This window comes from Emydura macquarii, unplaced genomic scaffold, assembly GCF_026122565.2.
Source record: "Emydura macquarii macquarii isolate MOO-44397 ecotype Brisbane River unplaced genomic scaffold, CSIRO-AGI_Emac_v2 contig_2897, whole genome shotgun sequence".
Taxonomy (NCBI): Eukaryota; Metazoa; Chordata; order Testudines; family Chelidae; genus Emydura; species Emydura macquarii.
The window spans coordinates 51,083,709-51,111,128 of record NW_027133034.1 but is presented as its reverse complement, the minus strand read 5'-3'; the positions used below and the strand labels follow the sequence as shown (position 1 = coordinate 51,111,128).

Sequence of the window (27,420 nt, the reverse complement as noted above, 5' to 3'; positions counted from 1 at the left end):
GAAACTGGAATGGAGGAAGCTGTAAGTTTTGGCCGCTGGTGAGGTACATTGGAATTTTTGGCCTTTGGGGTGCCATGGGAGGCAGTTTGAGATTATACAGTAAACAGATTGGCTGGGTGTTTTTCCTACATGGATCAGTTTTTAAATAGTTAACCATGTTATTTGTATTGCCATCTTTAGATTTTAACATTATCAACCCAATATCATGAACTGGGCAACTAACAACTCTTAGAGGTATTGTTTAAGGCTGTCTGCAGGCCCAGGAAGACACCACTGCCTCAGTTTACACTAGGTTCACATTCTCTAGGTTATCTTTGCAACAACAAGGGCTAGAAACATTTTTTTAAATGAAAGCTAAGATTGTGAATCATCATTCTTTGGCAAGAGGGAGAATTCCAAAGCAAATTTCAGGGCTTAGAATCACAGACTAGACTGGGCTTTATACATGCAGAGGCATAAAATTTCTATGTCCCTGTTGAATACTGTACTGGTATGTTATAAATGTGAAGGCATTATACAGAACAGTAAAGCACTCATTCACATAAAAGGGTTGATGATAAACTAATACAATATTCTCAACAACAGTCTATTTTCTATAAGTTGTAATGGGCAGATATTCAGTGACCGTTTTGGAGCATTTATGGACATTACATTTGCCATGATTAAGAAAAGATACATTGGGAGGAGGAAGGGAGGTGGCAGGAGGAAAAGTACTTATTGGTAATGTTTCTAAAACGGGCAAGGCCCCACAACAGGTCTCAAGGGCAAAGGAGCGAAGTACATAGTGTGTTGTAATTAGCAAAAATGCAGTGCACAAAAAAAATGGAAGAATGGAAAATACATTCCCTGGCTGGGAAGTTATTAAACTTTTAGAGTGAGGGGAAAGATCATTTTGAAGGGGAAACTTTTACTGAGTTCTTCCCCTATATATAAATCAGAGACTTCTTTCTAATGGAATAATTGTTCATAAGCTTTACAAAGTGTTTTCAGTTAAACACTCAAAGATTAAAATGATACTTTATCCATGAAACACTGCAAAATCACAAGTCTTTTTTACCATTAGGAACCCTCAAGGATTCTCATGTTACAATGAAAAACTGCCATATTACTCCGTTCAGAAAGACTTTTCATATTTCCCAATGGCAAGATGAATGCAATATTGCCACTAGTCATCAAGATTACAGTGATACAAAAGTACTTACAGAAGTGAGTTTTCAATTTTCTTTTAAGCTGTACACAACAGTGCCATCATCTGGACACCAGTTGCAACAACTGGATAGTTTAATTTGTGGGAAGACACTTCTAGATAATGAGACATCCTTTGTGCTTCAACTGTCCACCTTCTTGGCCAATGCGGTTAGCCAATATTCAAGGTGTTGCAGGTTGTTTCTGTTAGAAGAAGAAATTGATGAAGGAGTTAGGTATTTCTTTGATGCAATCCTGTTTGTTTACAAAGAATGTACAGTCCTGTTTACCTGAACATAAATAGGTTTATTAATATAACATCTTAGTCTTAGGCCATAATGCACAAAACAATAAACATCTCAGTAAAATAAACATGTTTAAATTACAAAAAAACCCAACCAAAAACCCACAAAATCAGTGCTTCTCCCAGGTTCAATTAAACTTTTAAAATCACACTCCATAAAACAATATGCAAAAATAAAATGTTAGAAATGCATTATTTAAATCAGGATTGGATGTTTTTCTAAAAGATATGCTCTAGGAATTATTTTGGGAAAGTTCTATCGCCTCTGCTATATAGGTCAGACTAGATGAGCACAATGGTCCCTTCTGGGCTTAGAATCCATGAAACGCTAGCCATCAATCTGAAGTTTTCTGACCCTTCTAGGCTCCTTTTCCAGTCCAGTCTTCTGTCAGAGCAGTGGCCCCAGGGCTTCTCTCCGGAGTCTCTCAATCAGCTCAAAAAACAAAACAAAACACAGCAAAAGCCTCTTCCTTGTGTTTGAATTTTGAATCTGTCCTGGGTCCTTGCCAACTGTTTTTCTGCAGAATGCTGACTTTCAAGGGCAGTGGTTTTCAAACGTTTTGAATTGGTGACCCCTTTCATGTAGCAAGCCTCTGAGTTCTACTCCTCACCCCCATGGGTACCTGCCCTTGGCCCCCATGGGCTCCCTGTTCTACCTTCACCCCTAATTCCTGCACCCACCTGGGGAAACAGACCTGCATGCACAGAGCAGCTGGCATTGCTGCTTGCTTCCACCTGGAAAGCTGCTCCTCCACGCACCCCTAAGGAATTGTGCGGGGGAGCGAGGAGCAAGCTCAGGGCTCGCTGCATCCAGGTCACTTTCCCCACTTGGGCAGCGTAAGGAGAGGGCAGAGAGCAATAGCTCCTGATGCTGGCCTCACAGCACTACCCAGGTGGTGAAAGTGACCTGGATGCAGAAAGCCCTGGTGTTGCTTCTCACTCCCCACAGTCCACTAGGAGGGAGCGGAGGAACATTGGCAGGGGGTGGGAGGGAGGTGAGTAGTATCTGTGTGTCACCACTCGCCCCCTCCCCTCATGTTCCTCCTGCAGGAGGAAGCAGGGAAGCTCACAGCCCTGCGACCAGCCAGGGTCAGGCCTCACATAACCATTTCGTACCCTGAGGAGTCACAATCCCCAGTTTGAGAACCAAAGAGTTACCTATCTAGAGTCTCACCCATAGTCAGGGTCCTCAGCTCGAGTCTACCATTCAAGGCCTTCTGCCTGTGGATTGGTCTGCTCTCGGGCCCACTTCAGGACTCTTTTCTCCCTTGCTGCCCTCACCCATCAGGTGAGGGCAGCTCTTTGCTATCCACAGAAGGATTACAGAGACCAGTCCCTCTACCTGCAACCCCTTTTCCTTCTCTTTATAGAAACCTCCCAGCTCCTCTCCTAGCTGGGCCTCACCTTTAATGGGCCTCCAAGTGCAACCAATTACCCTAATTGACCTCTCAGGCCCACATTATCCCTCTCAGGGCCTGTGTGGTGTACATGCTCCATTGCATTCACCTTATCCTTAGAATGTCTAGGAATAAGTGAAGGTAAACGTCCCCTTAACTGAGTTGGAGGAAAAATTTAAAAAATTCCTTATATCCAGAATCCAGCTGGGCATCAAAAACTCCCAATAAACAGATTGATGTTGGAAACTCTTCCATTAGCAATCAATATGACATTCAAGCCCTCCTCTCAAAGACTCGTTATAAAAAAAAAGGTTGCAAATAAATGTTCAGAGCTAAAAGGACAGAATTAGTCACTAAAATAGTACTATAGGCCTGAAAACATGGATTATCAGATGTTAATTTATTAGATCTGACTTTTAATTTAGTGGAAATGAGAAGGGCCACACCACTGTGTCTCAACCTTTCCAGACTACTGAAACTCCCCTTTCAGGAGTCTCCTTTGTCTTGCATACCCCCAAGTTTCACCTCACTTAAAAACTACTTTCTTACATTTCAGTGCATAGTAGATAGAGCAGTATAAACAAGTTATTGTCTGTATGAAATTTTAGTTTGTACTGACTTTGCTAGAGCTTTTTATGCAGCCTGTTGTAAGACTGGGTAAATATGTAGATAAGTTGAGGTGCCCCCCTGGAAGACCTCTGCATACCCCCAGTGGTACATGTACCCATGGTTGAGAACCACTGGGCCAGACCACTTGCAGATCTACCCCTCTTAACACCCCCTTCTAAAAAAAGATTTAAAGCCCAATAAATAAAAGGATGCATCCTCAGAAAGCCAAGCTTCTTGGAGAAAAACTAAATCAAATTGAAATAAGTAATTCCTAATATCTAAATCCTTGGATTTATTTATAATGCCAGCAGTATTCCACGAAACAATTTTGAGGGGTATTTCACTGGAATCCCATTCAGACTCATCTAATCAATCCACTTTGTCTATGGCCTCAGTTGAAAAAGAGTCATGAAAAACTGCAGCATAAATTGTGTAATTAGGCCTAATTTTCCCAGAATTATGATTCTCATCTCTCTGAATGGCTTGAGGGTCTGAGGCTGGGACATTTGCTTTCACCAGAATAACAGGATATAGTCCAACAGCGTGTGCCTGGTTGACCTGGTCATTTATTTTGTTAAAAGGAACAGGTTATTTCTGATTGTATATTCATAAACTGTTTCCTTTTTATCTTTTCTATTGGATGCCCTCTAAAAGAGGGTAAGGGGAGCTTTCATACTCAAACTTTCTTAACCAACCTCCAGTCTTTAAACTCCATCTCTACTCTGTCTTTGATCCGATATTAGGGAGCCTTTTTACCATTAGAACTTGGTTTCTGGGTACAGAAAACACTGTGTGCTCCAGTAATACATATGTATATATGGTTTTGCAAAGGGCAGGAATATCAGGAATGGTATGGGATCTGGCATCACCTTTTTGAGATATACTAGGCTCAGTATTAGTGAGTGCAGATCAGATGCTAGAAACATCAAATGGACCTGGATCAAAAGGGATGCCAAACACCCTCTCCTGGTTAACAGGTACTAGTGAGGGAGCCTCAGGAGTAACATTTTCCTTAGAGTTTTTGAACTCTTGCCAAACCTGCCATAAATATCTCAGCCTAATCTTAAAATCAAAGAATGTTCCTTTGATTTCTGAAATACCTTTAAACATTGTGTCCATTAACTTCCCTATGGACAGGCAAGGCTCACAACTGAGAAAAGACTGCTAAAAATCCTGATTCCTAGGTGTCTCTCCCTTCTGTAATTGTGTGAACCCTCACACCTCTCCCAGCATTTAGCTGGCAGCTGCCTCCACACAGGAGAGGTGCAACACAAAGACATCATACCCACTCGCACTAAAATCCCCCAGACCAAAAGCATGAGGGGGGGGAGGTATCACCAGAAGTTTCACAGAAAGGGAAATCAGTGCCTGAGGTGTTGGGGTGGGGGTGGTCAGGATCTCCCAGATACACAGTTCAGGGTCAGCTGATGACTCAGTTACCTTCAATTCCCAGATCATGGCAGTAGAGTCCCAAACCCCTCCCGCTCCCCATGCTGACCTTGCTCTGTTTATTCCTGGGGCCCTGTGTCTACTGACCCTGCTGGTCAGTCGTAACACTCCTCAGTGGACCCATGGTTGTGAGGCACCTTGCCACTCCCTGTCCTTAGTGTGAGGGAATCTTGCTGTGCCTGCTGTGGATCAGCTCCCTGAAACCACCAGCCTGTAAAAACACAAGCACTACCTTCCAGGCCTCCGCAGGTTTTGCTGTATCTATATAGGTTAGCAGTAGCACACACCGAACCCCAAGTGCTTATTAACTAACAAGTCATTCCCATCTCCTGCACAATAGCTTACCCAAAGTCCTTTTCCCGTGCATTTTCAACTAGTTTGTCTGAGATCCCTTCCTGATAAAATCAAGCCCATTAGTGTCTTGTCCCCCCAGATTGAGGGAATATCTCAGGGTTTATTTGTATCCCAGCTATAATTTCAAAAGTTCAATATCTTACTACCTCCTGATTTTGTTTTGTTCTCCAGCTCCTGGCATCTATTGATTAGCATTTTGCTCAGACTGTAAATGGGCCTCTATTGTGAACTATACAATACTTAATTTGCACATGAGCAGCCAGAGTAAGATAAGTGTTTCCTTCCTCCTCCTGCCTGCAAGGAGTATATGGATTATTTTTCAGTGACCTGCCTTAACTCACAGACCTAGAGAACATAAGCTTTAGTATATATACATCATTTTTCACATTTTCTGTACATACATCTCACATCTCCCTCTGTTCCCCTCTCTCCGTCCCTCTCTGGCACTACCCCCAGTCCTGCTCAAAGACACCAGGAGCGGTGGACTCGTGCTGCTGCACCAAGGAGGGGCTGGCTTGCCAGGCACTGGCTGCACTCAGGATGGGCTCTGCCCACAGCACCATGCTGGGGCCTGCAAACTCTCCCTACTTGTCCTGCTGCTGAGCTGTGTGTGCAGGCGACAGGGCGGCTGAGATTTGGGTGGGCTGAGCCCACTCTAGACCTAGCCCCGGCCCCTGCCACGTATTGCTCAACTCCTACTCCAATACTGCATGGTGTGTGCTATTGCCATATATGGTCTGTGGTCTGGGCAGTGGCTGCTGTAATTTCAGCTATCACTAAACAAATGGGGTTTTGAAATGCTTCCTCATTTCACCTGAATGGAAGGCAACGATCATTCCCACCATCTTCAGTGAGATTTGTGACTGCCCATAGACAAGACACACTCACTGGGAGCTGCCCAACCTCCAGCATAACAATTTGTAATTTGTTACTTCATGGGGAAGCTACGTACAGCATTAATGAGTTTAATAGGATCACCTTCTTTGCTTCTATTTGAAAAATCAAACAAAAATTTTAGAACCAAGTAAAATTCCCACTGCTCTGATAACATACAGATATTTCCATACGTTTCACTTAAGCAGCATTTAACTTCAAACAGTTAGTTTGGCCCTAAATAATGAAGAAGACTGAAAAGAGTTGAATCAATTCTCAGATGAGACAAAAGAGATTTGGGGGTGAATTATAGCAATAGAAGGTTTAAAAAACTGAAAGAAAGGGATAAGAATGATTTAGGTAAAGTTGTTCAGTGGTAAAGCATTACAAATTTAGGGTGATCTCCTTTAACTCCTGAGCATGTTGATGCAGTATAGTTGTAAAGAATTCCAATGTTAGAACTAAGGCTCGTATTTTTCTGTGTGCAGTAGTAAAGATTTAAGGCCCCACTGAGTACTCACTGCAAGGTGCAGAAGGTAGTGAAATGTGGCAGGAAAGAAAACAATCATTGGGTCTGATTCTCGAGTGCCTTACCTCGTATGTAGTCAATTACAGCTGTGCAAAGTGGGTGTAAAATTCTCCTGTTCTGATGTGGTATGTTTTACACCCACTTTGCATTTACTTTTCAGAGGTGTAAGTGACTACACAAGATGTATGGCAGTGAAGAATCAAGCCCATAGAGTGGTTGAGCAGTAGCTTCATAGCATGTTCCTCCTTGAACCAAAGACACATTTAGAGCCTTTTTACTGGGTGAGGCTCAGTAGTTTCAGAGACATGGGGTCAGAATAGGGTGAGAAGATGCTGGGGAATAACCCATCTGCACAAGTAGCTGTGGCCTTTTGTTTACATATTTCACTGCTTAGATGACTTCTGTTTGTTTTAGTGAGGAGATCCCTGACCTCAAAATGGAGGAGGTGTTTGTCTAACAATAGCAAATGATTAATGTTCACCCTCCTACCACCAAAGTTGGTATTTGCTAACTGAGTACCCTGGCCACAGGGCTCCGGCACTTCCAGCAGCTTTTCTTCCCCGTCATAGATCCTTTCTTCTCCACCCGGCTGGCCTCTTCAGTCTGAAGGGGAAGGAAGATGGCAGTGCTCATCCCTAACCCTGCAGGACCTAGAGTAGGGTGGACAAATTCCTTGTGGCACCTCTTCCCTAGCAACAGTGAGAGAGTGAAAATCTGGGGGAGGACATGAGGCAGCATTAGAGAAGAGCTGATGTAGTTATGTAGAGTGCAGGTGAGAGAGGTAAGGAGAAGAGAAAGCAGAGGGTGTTGGGAAGGGATTGAGTCTTGGGTCAGAGGACCGTGAGACCCTGAATTGGTGGAGATGTAGCTTTTTGTTCTGTTGGCATTCAGATTAACCTCTGGGTTTTACACCTGTTCCCACCCTGCTCCCAAACTTGGCACTGCCATTGGCACCCCTACCATTTATTTGCCCACTGAGTCTTTTCCCATAATTTCAGCCCTGCTTTAGATCAGCTTAAAATTTAGGGGCCAGTTTCTCCGTTGGTGTAACTTAAAGGCAATTGAGTCGTGATAGCAGAGAATTTGTCTCTAGATCCAGACTGCTTGCACAGAGTCTGAAATCACCTGAGAAAATCCAGGATGACCTCAGAACTCTATTGTCTGCATAGAATTCATGCTTGGGTCACACTTACATTAGGCTGAACTAAAAGGATCCATTTGGCTAAACAATTCTGAGCTTCAGTGGGGCACTGGTGGTCACAGTTTTTATCATATGCATATCTATAGTCAGACTGCTTGCTTCTAAGAGTGGAGCTGGCAGGCAGAGCAAAAGAACAGTGTAGTCTGTCCAAATCACAGCTAAGTAGTTGTTGTTTTACACTGACTAGCCTTGATTGTGTCCTCTTTAGACAACTGTCTTGTCCAGTATAACTATAACTTCAGTTTGCTGCAGGAAAGGAAATCTGTCAAATATTCTGCCAACAGGGGGATATGATTTTCAGTCATCCTGTTGACAAGAGGGATATCATTTGGAGGGTTGCTCTGAAATTATTCAAGAGTATGCAGCTAAGAATAATTAATGTCAAAATATTGCATGGGCTCTGTCTCCAGTGTGTTGTAATGCAATGGTTATAGCAGATTGCAGCAGATGCTGGTGCTGCCTTACTCAGTTGGGCAGCTATGTATACATAATTTGGCCTTGTGCCAGCATTCCTAAGTAGTCTACCAAATCAATTACAGTATTTCATTATTAAAAGGTATTTGCATATCTTCTCTACCAACTATTTATCTGTACTGAATGAGGTTTAACATTTTTGGGTTTTAGAAGTCCATACTTCTTCATTATGCTAAGTTACTACATAACTGTAAGAAGACATACAAACTTTGAAAAGTTCAGTTTATGATTCACTTTTACTTCTTTTAAATAAGAAAGCATGTTTAGGAAAGTGTGGGATTAGGAACTGTACTAAGAAACTTTAAGAAACAAATGGCAGTGTCCATGAAAATCAAACGTGTTCTTGACACATACACTGTGAATTAGACTGTGCAAGGCACCAATCCACGCTATATGAATGGCCCATGAATATTCATAATAATTACATAGAGGAATGATACAAACCAGTTTATGCATCTTTCAATTACTAAAAAATTCAGCCTATTATAAACTCCCTTGGAATCTTAAGATCATTACATAGTTTAGTTGGCAGAACATTTGGTCATGTTACTTAGAATGGTGATGTCTCATGCAAATCCTTTTGATGTCACCCAAATTGCTCACCCAAGTATTCTAAAACCTGAAGAGACAGCAGCTGCAGTTTGTATTAATAGATGATAGAAACCTGAGTAATGATAATAATTAATAATATATTTTGTGCTTACACTATATGTATTGGTTTCCATCTAAAGGTTCTCAAAGACCTTACCTATACTAGGAAAAAGCACCATATTTGAAAACCTATTTACACATTTTAACTAGCATGGTGTTAATCACGATTTTGCCCTTATTGGTGATGACAGTCATGTTTAACAAGATAGCTGTTATGGTTAACCCTGGGGGTTTTCTACCTGATATTTCTTTTAATCCAAATCACAACTTGGTTATTTTAAGTTAAATTTACCCCTAGTGTGACAAGGACAGTTAGACTGAACAATGTGTTAACTGGTTGTGTAACCCTCAGGAGGGAATCTAGAGTTAATTACAACCTGCTAACACATAGTTAAATATGACTTTTTGTGTTCATGTGTTTAATATTGTCTTATTTAAAACATGCTATTTAACACGTTTTCTGACATGATGCTTCGGCTAGTGCAGACATGGCCAATATGCTTTACAAACTTAAATTAATGTATCCACATTTCTCCTCAGAAGCTTTATGTTCCTATTTTATAGTTGAGGAAACAGAGGCAAAGAGCAGGTATGTGGCTTGCCCTTGCATAAGAGGCTCCTAGAGGGATGGCACAGAGCTGGTTCTGAGCCTGTTAGGGAAGCTTACACTACTGAGAATATTCCTTGGTGCAGTTTTACTGCCTTTTTTCACCGATGTTTGCAAGAATCTTTATTGTGCTTAAAATGACTTAATGAATTAATCTTCCCTGACTCTTTGGATTTGTCTTCACTAGGAAAAAAGGTGTGTTCTTACCTTGTATCATCTAGCATGTGGTACTAACATGAAGTAAAATCCTAGTGAAGACAAGGCAGTTTGCAGTTTCAACATGTGTTAGCAGGTCAATCTAAACTCTGCAAATGTGTGAAAACTCCAACTACTTTGTCTTCACTAGGATTTTGCCTTGTTTTAGTTGCCATGTGTTAGTTGACACAAGGTAAGAACGCATCTTTTAACAAAGATGCACCCATAGTCAAGTCATTTGGCATGTAGATGAATACGAGGTAAATACTGTCCCTACCTTGCTCTTAAAAAGGATTTTAGATTTGGTGGTTAGCTTAAAGTCAGGATGTTTGGTTAGTATTATGCCTACCTCACATGAGGTGCCTATGGAAGCTCCTGCCGGGGCAGCATGTCTTCCAATTTAAATCTAACCAAACTACAACGCTCCTGTGATTTTAGGTACAGACTGCATTATCCCCATCTTACAAATGGAGGCACTGAGAAAGAGAGGTTAAATACATTGCCCAAGGTTGCAGAGGGAATCAGCATCAGAGCCAGGATATTGCTAAACAACTCCTGTGTCCTTGGCTAAGCCGACCAGGTCACACTTTACTCTGCACAGCTGAAACCTTCATTCATTAAGCTCCCTAGAAAATAATCTTTTCCAGTTCCATTTTACCTGAAAAGCTTAGAGTGAATATTCTTTTAAAACTGAGAAAAGATAGAACCAGGTTTAAATTTACCATGACCTTAGAATTGTTTATCATCGCTCCCCCCATATAAATCTACTTTTTCCTCTGTTTTTTCCTATTCTTTTTATAGTGAGTTATAATGTGCCTTTTAAGTGGAATTTTATGTTACATTTCATATTTAGAGTGACAAACTAAATGGAATAGTTGCAGTATACTGACTAATTTTCCTGATAAGAATAGGAAGCAATTGTTACCAAGTATAGACAGACATGGTTAGACTGAATCAGTTTCCTAAATCTTAATTTTATTTCAATAGTCAAAACCTAAAACCAAATCAAAGGTGCATAAATACTGGAAGTTTGTTTACCATACAAGTGACTTGCATATCCAACCATTATAGAAATAACAAGGCTGGATTAGCTACGCTGATTTGGTGAGAATTTCTTAAAAGGTAATTTATTTAAAAAAATAAATAAATAAAAAAGCATCCTAGTATATTTTTTAGCAGAGTCCAGGAATCCTAGAGCAGGTCATCCCTTGTTCACTCTTCCAATCAAGAACATGCAGTACAGCAAGAAGCAGGGATTGTCAAACTGTTATTTCCAGAAGAGCTGCCTAGGATGTGTCAGTGCAGAATGTGGCCAATATATGAAAATGCGGAAAACAGCCCCCCGCCCCACCCCCTTAGCATTAGAAATTGAAAGTTTGCCTTTTCTAGGCAGGCCTAAGTTTGGCCTCATTAAAGTTAATGGGATAAGGATTTAGACATTGAAAATAACAGTGAACTTGCTAGAAACATTTAGAATTTATATCTTGCAAACTGCCTGCTCTAAAGTTTTTATACATTCTCAAATTGATTAATTAACAGGTGGAAGTCAAAAAATTTTTTAGCAGTAATCTTCAATGTGCCGGTGATGTGTATACTCACTAGAGTTAACTGTCATCTATACAGTTAATCTGGAAGTGACCCATTAAAACAGCGCACATCTGTTGTCAGGTCAAACTCAAGGCTCTAATTATGCTTGCTGCATTCACCTTCATGCAAACTGTTTTTCCATTTATAAATGATTGATTTATGGGAGTGTGGATTGATCTGTAATCTTGAGTAGAAAGCATTGTGGAAATGAGAAATATTTAAATGAGTGGGTTTCTTCTCTCTTTATCCATATTCCACCTACAAGTAACTGAAGGGGCATAGCAACAGAACCATGATAAATACTCCAGAAAAGAGAAGTGTTAAATGACGGAGTTGAGTTCACCATAATAGGCACCATTTCAGTGCTATGTGATACTGTATTCCCCAAACTGTGGATCACAGTTCTCTCATGGGAAATTTAAAGGTGATCTAGCAAAGAAGATGGTCACAGTTGGGGTGATTTGCTGGACACAGAGTTAAGTGCTGGCAGATTCCCATATTTGTGTCACTATTTTATTACACAGTGCTCTAAAGATATGAATTTTTTATCTCTTTTAATAAACTAAACAGTCAGATGTAACTCTGTCAGCTTTCAGTCTGAACATCCGATAATACATCAACATGGGCAGGAAAGGCTTGATTCTGTAATGATATGTTTACTTGCAATATACTATTCAGCCATTTACGAACATGTAAATGAAATATATTCCACTCTGAATTGGAAGGAAGGGTAGGTGGAATATATAGGCACTAGTCTGAAGAGCTAAGCAGAAATTAGCAGAAATTATTATGATTTTTGTCCTGTTGTTTCCTTGTTTCCCTGGGCAGGACAGTCCTCTCTACCAAGATCTTCCAAACTGGGATTCAATCTGACTCTCTTTAGTTAGGGCATCTCTAAGTGCTCCAGTTTATCCAATAATGTGAGAAGGTCTCCCCTCTTCCCCAGTCATGTTCAAGGCTCAGTTGTGTGTCTGTGCATCGGCTTACCTGCACCTTTTCTTTCTCACCTTTACACTTCCATTCTCTTCCTATCCTCATTCACGCATATATTGCCAGAGTGGTACTGCTGGTCTGTCACTTAAGAGCCACAGGCTACGTTTACACTGACGGCGGCAAAATTGCCGCCGCCAGATCAATCTTTCAAGATCAATTGAGCGGTCAGTGAGACCCGCTCAATCGATCAAGAAGTCGACTGAGTAAGTCCACCCCCTCAAGTAGCGTAGCGCTGAGTAGTTTGCGTAACTCCTGTCGACTGCCATCGAATCGCACGGTCAGTGTGAACCAGCCCACAGTGAATAGCTCCCATAATGGTGCATTAGGGAACTGTACCTGCCTTTTTAACTTTCGTTTTAAGTAAATCACTTAATGTAAACTTATTTTAAATATGCTCCTACGGTATAAATATCACTATACTCTCTATAAATAAAGATCATTAGCAGAAATCTGGTCTTATTCTTCCATAGCTCTTAAAATTAATTGGTTGTGCATAAGACTTTCCAGAGGAAGGCATTTGTTGAGGCACTTGTTAAATGACCTTAGGGAAACTGCTCCAGTACTAGATACTTACAAATGGGACAGAGATTTGGGTTTTTATTTTATTGTATTATATTTGTAGATCAATTTACTTATATACTGTTAAGATATACTTTTAAAAGGTGAAATACATAACTTTGTTAAGAAAAATTAAGTTTTAAAGATCTAAAATAATTATATAATTACTGTATGTGAAGACTTAAAAAATACATATTTGGAGGAGGCAGTATGGCCTAGTGGTTAAGACACAGGCTTGAGTCAGGAGAGTTGGGTTTTAATTCTGGTTCTAACACTGATTCTGTGTGTGACCTTTGAGAAATCACTTCATCGTTCCATGCTTCAATTATCTATCTCCAAAATCAGGTTAATATTTAATATTAATATAATATTTCACATACCTAATTCACTGAAGTTTTCTGAGGCATAGTCCATTAATATTTGTAAAGCTCTTTGAGATCCTCAGACAGAAGATGCTATACAAATGATAAGCATTTTAAAGCATATATTACATTTCAGTTGTAAAAACAAAATATTGAAAATTAGTTCTTTTCTTACTCATCATGTTCTGACACAGGATACTCCTTTCCCTTGCAAAATTATCAAAAATACTTAAGAGTACAAGGAGCATTTTCCTGTTTTAATTGTTCTGGGTAGCTAAGGCATCAAAAGTTTTGATACCTTTCACCAAAGGGGTACTGTGTGTCAGAGAGTGTGTGGTGCTTTCTTGGGGTGCCCAAAGCCATAAGCCAGTGTTTCCCCTCTGCCTCAGCAAGACGGAGTTTTACTGAAGCTTTAACTCTGTGTCAGTTCCCTGTCACTCCAATCTGTCCACCTTATCAGCAAACTCCTCTGCCAGTCTTAACCTTGCTTTCAAGGTAACTTTCAGTGAATCCCAGTTCCCCAAACCCCTAGCAGTTGTGTTCCTCTGCAGCATCCAGCCCCTGTCACTGAATACCTACAGAAATATCAAGTTCGCTTTTTCAAAAGAGACCGAATACACACCAGCCTGTTGGCTCAACCGAGATTGCACATCTCACTTTAATATAACAACACTGAGATGACTTTATGATAAAACTAAGTTTATTAATAAAGAACTGAGATTTAAGTGATCCAAAGCAGAGATAATAGAAACAGAAAATGGTTACAAACAAAACCCAATTAAACATGCTTTCTAGTGTCTAAAACATAACAGATTACAATCTTGATCTCAGGCAGTTTCTCACCTACAGTCAGTTCTCAGCATCCTCAACCCACATGGTTGGGGAAACCACCTTTCACACATTCCAAGAGTGCTGTGCCCTTTTGCACCTTGAATGATGGATAACAAAGGAGTCCCCCTTCTTCCCTTTTATAGTCCAGAAAAACTGTGAGATGTATTCTTTGAAAAGTTATCCCAGATAGTTCCTTTCTCCTGCCTCTTGTTGTTCAGGGTGCAGGCCCCAGACCTTTTCTTCATACTCTGGCCAATTTGCTTTCACAAGTGGCTTGATTACTTTGTTTACCTTAGATGCAAATGTACTTTTATCGTCCTTTGCTTTTAATCAAGCCAAGCTATTTTCTCATCCTTTGTGTAGGGCAGACCAGTTTATCACTTGCCTCCATAACATATTTCCAGCATCATAGAATCATAGGGCTGGAAGGGACCTTGAGAGGTCATCTAGTCCAGTTCCCTGCACTCATGGCAGGACTTAGTAATATCTAGACCATCCCTGACAGGTGTTTGTCTAACCTGATCTTAAAAATCTGCAATGATGGAGATTCCACAACCTCCTTGAGCAATATATTCCAGTGATTAACCACCCTGACAGTTAGGAAGTTTTTCCTAATATCCAACCTAAACCTCCCTTGCTGCAGTTTAAGCCCATTGCTTCTTGTCCTGTCCTCAGAGGCCAAGAAGAACAATTTTTCTCCCTTCTCCTTGTAACAACCTTTTATGTACTTGAAAGCTGTTATCATGTCCCCTCTCAGTCTTCTCTTCTCCAGGCTAAACAAACCCAGTTCTTTCAGTCTTGTCTCATAGGCCATGTTTTCGACCTTTAATCATTTTCATTGCTCTTCTTTGGACTTTCTCCAGTTTGTCCACATCTTTCCTGAAATGTGGCACCCAGAACTGGACACAATACTCCAGTTGGGGCCTCATCAGCGCAGAGTAGAGTGGAAGAATTACTACTCGTGTCTTACTGACAACACTTCTGCTAATACATCCCAGAATCATGTTTGCTTTTTTTGCAACAGCATTATACTGTTGACTCATATTTAGCTTGTGGTCCACTATGACCCCCAGATCCCTTCCCAAAGTACTCCTTCCTAAGCAGTCATTTCCCATTTTGTGTATATGCAGCTGATGGTTCCTTCCTAAGTGGAATACTTTACATTTGTCCTTATTGAATTTCATCCTATTTACCTCAGACCAATTCTCCAGTTTGTCCAGATCATTCTGAATTATAATCCTATCCTCCAAAGCACTTGCAACCTCTCCCAGCTTGTTATCATCCACAAACTTAATAAGTGTATTCTCTATGCCATTATCTAAATCATTGATGAAAATATTGAACAGAACCAAACCCAGAACTGATCCCTGCGGAACCCCACTCATTATGCCCTTCCAGCATGACTGTGAACCTTTGATAACTACTCTCTGGGAACAGTTTTCCAACCAGTTTTGCACCCACCTTATAGTAGCTCCATCTAGGTTGTATTTCCCTCGTTTGTTTAAGAGAAGGTGATGCAAGACAGTATCAAAAGCCTTACTAAAGTCAAGATACACCACATCTACTGCCTTCCCCCATCCACAAGGCTTGTTACCCTGTAACAATAGAAAGCTATCGGGTTGGTTTGACATGATTTGTTCTTGATAAATCCATGCTGACTGTTACTTATTACCTTATTATCTTCTAGATGTTTGCAAATTGATTGTTTAATTATTTTCTCCATTATCTTTCCAGGTACAGAAGTTAAGCTGACTGGTCTGTAGTTCTCCAGGTTGTCCTTATTTCCCTTTTTGTAGATGGGCACTATATTTGCCCTTTTACAGTCCTCTGGAATCTCTCCTGTCTTCCAAGATTTTTCAAAGATAATCGCTAATGGCTCAGATATCTCCTCAGTCAGCTCCTTGGGTATTCTAGGATGCATTTCATCAGGCCCTGATGAATTGAAGACATCTAACTTGTCTAAGTAATTTTTAACTTGTTCTTTCCCTATTTTAGCTTCTGATCCTGCTTCATTTTCACTGGCATTCACTATGTTAGATGTCCAATTGCCACCAACCTTCTTGGTGAAAACCGAAACAAAGAAGTCATTTAGCACCCTTGCCAGTTCTGCATTTTCTGTTATTGTTTTTTCCCCCTCATTGAGTAACGGGCCTACGCTATCCTTGGTCTTCCTCTTGCTTCTAATGTATTTGTAGAATGTTTTCTTGTTACCCTTTATGTCTCTAGCTAGTTTAACCTCGTTTTGTGCCTTGGCCTTTCTAATTTTGTCCCTGCATATTTGTGTTGCTTGTTTATATTCATCCTTTGTAATTTGACCTGGTTTCCACTTTTTGTAGGACTCTTTTTTGACTTTTAGATCACTTAAGATCTCCTGGTTAAGCCAGGGTGGTCTCTTGCCATACTTCTTATCTTTCTTATGCAATGGGATAGTTTGTTCTTGTGCCCTTAATAATGTCTCTCTGAAAAACTGCCAACTGTCTTCAATTGTTTTTCCTTTTATACTTGCTTCCCATGGGACCTTACCTACCAACTCCCTGAGTTGCTAGTCTGCCTTCTTGAAATCCATTGTCTTTATTTTGCTGTTCTCCCTCCTACCATTCCTTAGAATCATGAACTCTATCATTTCATGATCGCTTTCACCCAAGCTGCCTTCCACTTTCAAATTCTCAACCAGTTCCTCCCTGTTTGTCAAAATCAAATCTAGAACAGCCCCTCCCCTAGTAGCTTTCTCCACCTTCTGAAAAAAAAGATTGTCTCCAATACATTCCAAGAACTTGTTGGATAGTCTGTGCCTTGCTGTGTTATTTTCCCAACAGATATCTGAGTAGTTGAAGTCCCCCATCACCACCAAGTCCTGTGCTCTGGATTATTTTGTTAGTTGTTTAAAAAAAGCCTCATCCACCTCTTCTTCCTGGTTTGGTGGCCTGTAGTAGACTCCTACCATGACATCACCCTTGTTTTTTACCCCTTTTATCCTTACCCAGAGACTTTCAACATTTCTGTCTCCTATTTCCATCTTAACCTCAGTCCAAGTGTATACATTTTGAATATAGAAGGCAACACCTCCTCTCTTTTTTCCCTGCCTGTCCCTCCTTAGCAAGCTGTACCCTTCTATACTAATATTCCAGTCATGCGTATTATCCCACCACGTCTCTGTGATGCCAACTATGTCTAAGTTATGTTTATTTACTATCATTTCAAGTTCTTCCTGCTTATTCCCCATATTTCTCGCATTCGTATACAAACATCTAAGATACTGATTTGATTTCCCCCCCCCCCCAGCCCCTTCCCCCCCCAGTTTTGTCCTGTCTCTCTCCTACCCCTGCTATAACAGCCCATGTTCCCCCCAAATTCCAGCCCTTCTCCCAGGTCTTTTTGGGCTTTGGTCATCTACCCCTTTCGAACCTACTTTAAAGCCCTCCTCACTAGGTTAGCCAGTCTGTATCCAAATATGCTCTTCTCCCTCCTCAATAGGTGGACCCCATCTCTGCTTAGCAATCCTTCTTCCTGGAACAGCATCCCATGGTCAAGGAAGCCGAGCCCTCCTGGCGACACCATCCCCGAAGCCAGGCATTTACCTCCAGGATGCATCTGTCTCTGCCTGGGCCCCTACCCTTGACTAGAAGGATCAAAGAGAACACCACCTGCACTCCCAACTCCCTAACCCTCGCTCCCAGAGCCCTATAGTCACTTTTGATCTGCTGAGAATCATACCCCACAAAATCATTTGTGCCCATCCATATATAGCTCTTTATACACAACCTGTACAAACATCACACAATGATATTTATGACCACCGTGTCACCAGGGTTCATATGACACCTCACAAGACATTGTTTGGCTAAGTATTCTGACAACAGTGTGTTGGGTGTAGTGAGTGTGTCAGACCTTTATTGTTACATAACAGTGTGCCCTTTGCCAGTTGGCATAGAGGGGCTCCTACGTTCACAGAAAGATGCAGTAGATACAAGAAGATATCTCACAACTATTTTTCTACCTTGCATCACTCTGTAATCTAAAATTATCCCAGTGGAGGAAAATCATTTATAAAATACAGGTCTCTTTTGGGGGGAAGGGCGGGGAAAGGGGGGTGTTTAATTTAATCTGGACTTCTCAAGAGTATTGTCCTCACAGCCAAGTGTTAACTAGGTTTAGGAACATGTTTTAGTTGCAGTTTGCAGTTAAAACATTCAGAGCTCAGGGCCATACTGACCACTAGATTTAAACAGGCTCATGCCCGGGTCTTGCTTCTGGGATCACAGTGGGTCTGGGATCTTCATCATGCACAAACTAGACAGTCTCCTCCAGGAGTTTGCCAAACTGGTACCACCATTCCAAGAGGATATTTTCCCTGATCTAGCTGTGAGAATCTTTAGGGAGGCTGAGGAAGTAGGCTTCAGGTGATACTGCTATTCAGGTGGCAGGGTAGGATGTGGCAGCAGAACTGCTACCCTATCCCATGAAGTAGCGGGTCCTGTGGGGAGGAGAGCACACCCTGACACAGAGAGCCTTAGTGGGTAGGGAGGAAACTACCACCTCTTCCTGGAGCAGAAGGACCAAAGAAGAATGTAGTGGGCTACTGTCACCCTTGCAGATAGTTCTTGTGTCAAAGCAGCATGCAGGATCCCAGTGAGACGCAGGGCCACAGAGATCTGTGTAGTAGTGTGCCAGTGGCCCAGATTATTTTATTATATCCTGAGAGAGGTACTGGCATTCTGGCTCAGACTACTAACAGGGCCAGTTTAAACAGCCACTATTGCAGTAAACTGCATCTTATTGCACATGTAATTTTCCTATAATTAGAATAATAGGTCTTAAATGTCTCAGATCTAGACAAAAAAAAAAAAAAAAAAAAAAGGAAAAAATAGCTGATTGTGTCATTTTTGTCATTTTCGTGGACAAGAAATAATATTTGCCAAAAGGTTTGATTTAATCTGTATTTTTATATAATGTTTAATTGACAAGAAAACAAGTGAAGACAAATTTAAATACTTGCATCTATAACCTTGTCACAGAGCTTGTATAATCATTCATCATCATTATCTTCTACTTTTTCAGCCCATAGACTTCATAGGAAAGCAAGCACTGAAGCAGATTAAAGAAAAGGGGCTTAAACGGCGACTGGTGTATCTCACCTTGGAAACAGCTAACATTGATCCAGAAGGAAATGAAAGTGTATGGCATAATGGCAGAGTAAGTACTATACATCACATTACAAGAAACTAAAATTCATTCTCTAGGACCAGAACCCCACTTTGTGTTTCAGATTATTTTTACTGAAACAGGACAGTTTGGGGCAATGATATATTTTTTTAATTTCCATGTATCACGGCAGGTACTAACTGTACACATGAGTTTGAAATACCATAGAGTCCATAAATTAGAAATGGAAAAAACCTACAGCATTAGATCACCCATTCTATCCTCTTGCAAATACAGGATTCTCCTTACAGTATATTTCAAAATTACTTGCATAGAAGAAAAGAACAAAACCACAAACTGAAGTTTAGGGTGCCGGGCCATCAATAGTTAATAAAAATATTAAGCATGAATATATACATTTAAATAGCATTTGTTTCAGATGGAATCTCAATCAAATGTAATAGGAATTCAGCATCCTACTGGTGATTTTTCCAGTGATTCTTTGCGAGTAAGAAATTCCCAATTTATCTGATAGCACCAAAAATGCAGAATCCTATGAACTGTGTGACACTAGTGAAACACTGAATATTTGACTGTAGTTGTTAGAGATACAAAAATATTTAAAATATTCAAAAATAGTGTAAGGTGTATTTTTAAAAGTAGAACTTAATATGTTACAAAACCATTGAGTGTTGGAAATAAGGATAAATGTTTGTTTGTTTTTTCAGGTTATTGGCAACACCACATCTGGAAATTACAGCTATAGTACCCAGCAGAGTTTGGCTTTTGCATATGTCCCCACAGAACTCAGCAAAATTGGACAGAAACTGGAAGTTGAACTACTAGGAAAAAATTATTCAGCAACTATTATAGAGGAACCACTGGTTCTGACTGAACAAACAAGAACACGTCTTCAGAAAAAGGGTGGGAGTGCCAAGGTGTAAACACAGAGGGCACTTAGAGTAAATTCTCCAATATCAAATGGTTTGACTTACAACCATGAAATATAAAGGAGTCAAATTATTCCAGTTCCCTAATCATCAAGGGCAATTTTCTCATTTGCCCTACACATCCATGCAGGGGATTAAGGGATTTAAATTGGCCCCTTGATTCCTTGAGTGGACTGCCCTCATCGTTGATCTGAGCACAGCAGGAGGAGAGCAGGCTCCTCTAAACACGTGCTCCCCCTTTCTCACAGTGCTTGTGGGCAGGAAGTGGATAAAGAATGAACAGAGCGATTACTCAGCTTCTACACACTCTAACCAGCAGAGGTGAGCTGGTGCACAAGGGGAAGTAGTCTGCTATTAGTATGGGCCAATAGCAAATTTCTTCCCCTCTTTCAGAGTCACATTTCTTTCCCTGGTTTGCTCCTGGGGCAGTGCAGTTACACATTGCCTTTTCCCAGTAGCCTTGGCAGAGTCACAGCCTTATCCCCAAAGGAGTAGTTACTTAGTTCCACATGGACACGTTCTATACCAAACTGAAGTTACTCCTGAACATTGGCTTTAGAAATGCTTTTTTTTTTTTTTTTTTTTAAAGCAAACTGAGTAGATAATATTTTTTTCTCCAGCTATGTTATTCTGGCAGAACTTTTGATGGAAGATAGAAATTCAGTCCTTCCTAATCAAGAAATTCTAAGAAGGCCACTCTTCCTATTGATTGAGTATTTTACCATGAATCAGCTAGTAGACTATATGCAACATTATTCAACATGCACAATATTACTGCTCAATTTCTGGACACAATCAACATTTACTAAATCATGCACCCATATTTGTTTAGCTGTTCCTTTCTCTGCTAAAAATTAAGCAGCAATGATGACAATGTATTGTCATATACAAGTAATAAGTGAATATATGTATTTAAACTGTGGTATTTCATTCACTTAAGTTTTTGATCATCCAGTTCAGTAAGATTTTGGATATTATAGGAGGTCATAAACAATGGAAACATTAAACTATTATAATAAAATTGTTAATTCCATAAAATATTGAAATCTACTGAGACACAACATTATCATAATAACACCATCCTAAAAAAAACTTTTAAAAGCGAGAATGTTTGTTCAGATAGCACTCGTTATTAGGCTGCTGATACTCCTTTTCAAAAATCATTGAAACAGAAAAAGTGCCCCAAAGTGCATAGCCTTCCAAAGGAATTGGTATATCTAAGCCTTCAGCAAAGAAGCAGAAGATAAATAGAATATGCCAGTAGAAACACTGTTTGAATAATGAGCACCTACCTTTCCCAAAGATTTAATGAAAGTTGACATTACATTTTGCCGTTTGGAATATCCTTTTACAAAGCAGGTCAGACTAAAGTATCAGACCTGACAGGCTTGCACATAGTGCTATCTTGAGTGAGAAATCCATTTGGAAATTATTCTCTGTTATATTTTAATAAGTGAGTTAGGGCCATTTTGTTGAACCGATCAGGGATGTTGTTTTTCCTAAAGGTGACATTATTTGTAACTGAGCACTTTGTGTACGTTACTTTGCCACTTTATTTTCCTCTGGTCATTAAAGAAAACTAGAATACAAAACAAAGCACTATGATTTTATTTAGAACAAGGGGGGAAAATCCTTAGTAACATAGTTTCTAATTTCAATATTTCTCAAGAACATGCAAATTCACTATTCATTGATATGCTGGAATATAGAGTACAGTAATTACTTTGAGGTTCACATTTACATCTTCCTAATATGCTGCAGTACACAGAAACATTTGTCAAACAATTGTGGAAGTCACCTCTGCTTCAGCAGTGACTTCCTCATTTACATGTTGAAGCTAGATGCAGGGCTGCAGTTCTTCGGTTGGCTTGGGAAAAGGTGCTCTGAACAATGTGTGGGCCAGCCTGTTGGTATGCAGGTAGCAGGAGAATGCCACTAGCTTGCTTTATTACCTTGTAAGGCAGTACCTGGGCAAGAGCTAAGCAGAGGAGATGAAGCAGGTCTGTAGACCTGCAGTGCAGGGATTCATCTCACGATGCAACATTCCTGGTCTGCCTGTATACTGGGTACTCAACTACACCTCTGTACTACCCTGTTCGTGGATAAATAGCTAAAAAGCTCCAACTCAGTAAAACACCTTAAACATGAACTTAATTTTAAGTATGTACTTAAGTCCATCCCTGTTCAGCAAAGAACTTAAATATGCACTAATGCATGCATCTAATTAGCATGAGACATTAAATGCTTTGCTGAATTGTGGGCCAAAACCTAACATTTACCCTTCAGGATCCTGGAGCACAGAAAGATCCACAAGCTCTAAAGACTGTGGGGACCTACACTCTAAACAGAAAACTATCCCAACACTGGAGGAAGTAGATATTGATCCCATCCTCTTCCTGGGTGCGTCCCATTGACAGCCAACAGCACTTAAGTTATGTCTGGATTGAGTCTCAGCCAGTTAACTCTCATCCATTTTTAAGTCTGAGGCAAAGGGTGGGGGAATAGAACAACTGTGGGAAAAGATATAAAGCAGAGTATTATCTCAGCATACTGGTGATAGGCCAGAATATCTCAATGTTCCTCGCTGGTCTTAGATGTGACAAATGGGATACTGTGGGAGCTCTCCACAAGGATAAGTAGCTACAGCACCACTCCTTGACATCTTTCAGAGGAAAGAATGGAACTACAGTTGAACCTCAAAGATACAAACATCTCGGGAATGGAGGTTGTTCATAACTCTGAAATGTTTGTAACTCCGGACAAAAGGTTATGGTACAGCACCCTGCAGTCAATGTCTTCCAGCTGAGGCTGGGAGAGATCTCTTCAAGGTGGCACCTGGCAGCCCGGCCTGGTTTGCAAGCAGCTTCCTGCCCTATTCCTGTTTCTTGCCTTTGGGCTGAACTGGGGAGGCCTGCCCTGGACCCTTGGCACTACAAACCCCAGCTCCGAGCTGCCTCTCCTCAGGGCTCGCCCTGCTCAGTGCACTGCTTGCCATGCTCCAGAGGCAGCACATTGCAGGGGGTTGGTGCCAGCCCGCTGCCAGCACCCCTCCATCCCTTGCCTCTTGCACTCCCAGAGGTGTTGGCAGGATCCATGAGTGTAGCCATGGGCAAAGCTTGGGCCACATTGGTGCATAGGCTGTGGCCCTTTACAATTCCTCCAATGCAGCTGACTCCCACTCCTAGCTCCCGGCCAGGCTTTGGCTGCAACCTTCAATTTCTTGCAGCAGCATCAGCAGGGAGCTTTCTTTCCCAGGGCTCTGGAGGGGGGTGAGGGAGGGTGTAAAAACAGCTTCACCCTCCCAGTGGGGTGAAACAGTGCCCTTGGCTTAAAGAAACAGTGCAGACCCTGGACTGTTTCTGCTGTGCATGCCGACCTTGCAATACAGGCAAAGTATTTGCTTTCTTCCCCACTCCCCTCTATTCCCTCCCCCCCTCTTCTGCTGCCTGATTGCTTACTTCTGGTTTCACAGAGTATTTGGTTGACCGGTCAGTTCGTAACTCTGGTGTTCATATCTTTGAGGTTCTATTGTACTATGTTATGGCCACACTGTAGCTCCCACATGTAAGTCAATGACTCATAATCAAGTATGTGAAAGGCTTTTGATAGTGTTTAACATGGAACAAAACAAGAGGAGGAACTCACTAATTTCAGTAGCTGGCATCACTTGTCTAGATATGTGGTGGTGTATTATCTTGTGGTGATAGGATGCAGCAAGAGGACATGAATGGGAACACTATCTGAAACACATTTGCTTCATAACACATAATCCAAGCAGATTAATAACTCGTCGAACAATCATATATAGGTGGAAAGACTGGAAACTTTTAAACATTTAAACTTAAGAAGGATAGAAAACGTGTAATGATGTAAAAACAGACAAGAATTGGAGGGGCAGGGATTCTTTAGAAATACCCAATTAAATATCCTGCATATGATAAGATAGGTATTTTTGAGAGCTAGACTTTGCAAAAATATATTACATGTCATTTACCTTTTTTTTTTACCAATGCCAATGTCCAGAGAGACCCTTTTGGACATTACTTATAGATCTAAATTACTGTATTTAGCTCTTATATATCAGGATGTGATGTGCCTTAGAAATACTTAATATAGAATAAGAATATGGATTCCATAATTCTGTCCATCACCATAATGCTTTTACTAACATGAATCTCAGAGCAATATCAGTATTATGTGGTATCTATGCCTGAAACCAGCTTGACTAGAAGAACACAGAAAATATATGTTGCCCCAAAATTGCCCTCAGCGTTGCCATTTCCAATCCTTGTTGATGTCTGTGGTCTTGGAAAAGATTCTCTGATCTTGATGATATTTTCTCCAAATCTTTCAAGTGGAAATAGAACTAGTAGGTTACTGATAGAAGCACTATCCAGCCCTTGACTATGAAAAATAAATTGTTTGCTATGTACATTTTACTCAATTTGGTGTTTGAACTTCTGTTACCAGATGACTCAGACAAAAAAGCAGAGACTTCTGGAGGAGTGGGATGAATCATTAACAATTTAAGAGACTCTCCTAATGGAGGATATTTATTCAGATACATCTGAGGGAAGGGAAAAGAGTGGAGACATTTTGAAAAGAGACCAGATGTCAGAGGTATTATGAATTCTTTATATCTAAGGTATGTGTTTTCAATACCACCTACACAAGTTCAAAAGAATTAATTGGAATGAACAAGAGTTCTTTGCAGTGGGTAAACCTTGCAAATAATGAGGACATTAAACAGGTTAGTAAGATATGGCTAACTCAGCAATGCAGTGCTAGTTGCTGCCAAGGTCTGAACTAAAGATGAGGGCAGACTAAAGTTAGACATTCCCAAACTTTTTTATAATGTGGTCCACATTTTAACAAAGAGAAAGTCTTGCAGATGCTTCTATTCTCATTCATGGTCAAATAATGTTGTGACAACTTACAGCATTACCAGGAAAAGTAATATTAGGAAAGTATTGTTGCCCTTTTTTCCAGCACCGGTGTCCTAGTCTGACACTAGTGTCTCCCCTCTGCCAAGCGCTAGCAGATGTCTGAGGCCTTGCAGATCAACTTTCCAGTGGAGGCAAAATCAGCAACATAGAGTCGGGGTATATTCTAAGTGTAACTTTTTTATTTTCACATCAGTCCTGAAACAAAGGTGGCCAAACAGCATGCAGCCAATCCCTTCTTCCAGAAATCTCAGCCCAGCACCAACGTCTGGTTCCCAGAGAGCATTGCTGCTTCAAGAATTGACTCTAACCTGTGACTCAAGCAGAAATAAACACCCTTGATGCTTGCATAGAACCCTCTCTAGCAGCCATTGCTTCCACAAAACCTGCATAACAAAAACTAACAACACAGCACATCTTCCCAAGACCAAACATTTGCTTATATAAGAAAAAGAACTATGTAAACTATGACTAGTCACTATGACTTGTGACTATGTAAAACAGTGCCACCTGCCACAACAGTATTTATATAATACAAGTTTAATCACACTGTCTACATTTGCTCTTAAATTCATCTCCTCTTCTCTTCTGTTCCATTCCTCTCTCTTTTCTTTTTTGTTGGGACCTCCTCTGCCCTGAACATGACCTGACAGCTACCTAGTCGTCTTCTCTCCCTGCCCTGGACTGGCTATCTGATTCTCTTTTCTTCAGGACACTTCTCTCATTCCTCTTGTTGCCTTGTCTGTATAAGCAGCAGGAAGCAACCAGCCACCCAGCACTATGTGCCCAGCTACCCATCATGGCCCACCACTAGTCCACAGACCACACTTGGGAAAGCAGAGAGAGAAATCTGAACATGCTAATAAAGATATATTGCCTTAAACTTACTTCTTCAAATCACTATAAATCAGGGATCTCTCAATTACACAGAAAGATGCTAGCCATGGAAGGAGACTGACAAAGTATTTGACCCTAACAGCGTTATCTCTTCTTACAACTTCCTGATAACATTTTAGTGCATTTTTTGTTTTTCAGTGTCACTGTATTTTTATGCTACTGGGGCTGTACTCACACTGCTTATTGTCATACATAAATAAATTTAAAATATGGTGTCAAAAGGCATTACTATAATTTTCAAACCACAAGGAAATACCTTGGGATTTGGATATATGCATTCTGAAAATCTTGTACATCTGGACAATGGAACCTTATTCACAGGAGCAGTAGTTTGGATTTTACAGAGGTTTGCTGGTCAAGGAGGAAGAAAATTGGGTTAGAGTCTGTCAAACTCAATTTTCTTCTTAGTTTTACTGATGAATTTTATTTTTAAATATGGATTTTCCTTTCATCTTTTACCCACTGGCTGTACAGGCTTGGGAGTATACACATGCACAATTTCAGCTAATTGTCAAACACACGATTGTTTGTTCCTTAAATGGAAACTGAAATTCATATACATTTCTGAACAAATGATAAATTAAGCAAAGGTTGCAGCCATTTCTGCTCTTTCACAGAATCCACAATGTTGGCTTTTACATCAAGATGATAATTTGGTAAATAAAGTCAGCAGTAGTTTATGATATATAGTCAGGTTGACTGAGAAGATTTTCCTGCCTGAAAAAAAGGCTCTGTTGACATAGCTGTTATTTCTGCTGCTGGGTTGCTTCACTTCCCACATATTAACAGTCACAAGTAATACATTACAGCAATGAAACTGGCTGAGCTGCCTTCATTTTGCATATGGACACAGCATTAAAAAATGGTCCAGCTACCCCTATGCAGGGATTATATCATGCCACATTTAAAGGAGATTTCTGCCATTTACTTCCATGGAGACAAAAGCTCTTTGAAACACAACCTTGAAAACAGTTTGTTGCTGTTGCTTAAAATGGATTATATGATTTGACCCACATTTTAGAATTTTTACTATTGTATTACATATACATTAAAATTGTTAAATAGAAAGAGAGAGTCTACACAAATCAGTAACTTCTTTAAACCTTCCACTGAAAAAATAAAAGGTAAAGAACATATCAAACCAAATATACTTCTCTTTCTTTCCCCAATAGCACCATAGGCTTTGTCTGTATATCTATCTATCTGCATTGCCAGTGTGCCCACTACTGTAGTGCCAAGATTTTATCTACATAAATAAAGACATCCCTACGGCCAATTAGATTGAATTAATGCAGTTTTAGAATATACAAACTTGGAATCAGCAACCCA

General features: G+C 40.5%; 1 protein-coding gene across 5 annotated transcripts in view; it reads left to right on the top strand.

Moving 5' to 3' along the window:
• The window catches only part of DMGDH (dimethylglycine dehydrogenase), a 78,756-nt gene extending 51,546 nt beyond the window's left edge, over window positions 1-27,210 (top strand). For 2 of the 5 annotated variants that reach the window (XM_067568956.1, XM_067568957.1), the window contains exons 15-17: window positions 19,218-19,352; window positions 20,030-20,225; window positions 24,722-27,210. In XM_067568956.1, the coding sequence (XP_067425057.1) occupies window positions 19,218-19,352; window positions 20,030-20,225; window positions 24,722-24,765 (375 nt within the window). In that variant the 3' untranslated portion in view covers window positions 24,766-27,210. Of the gene's footprint in view, window positions 1-15,893; window positions 16,055-19,217; window positions 19,353-20,029; window positions 20,573-24,721 lie in introns of those variants that run through there. The other 3 variants (XR_010923923.1, XR_010923924.1, XM_067568958.1) reach the window with 3 other exon arrangements.
• The last annotated feature ends 210 nt before the right edge of the window (window positions 27,211-27,420 follow it).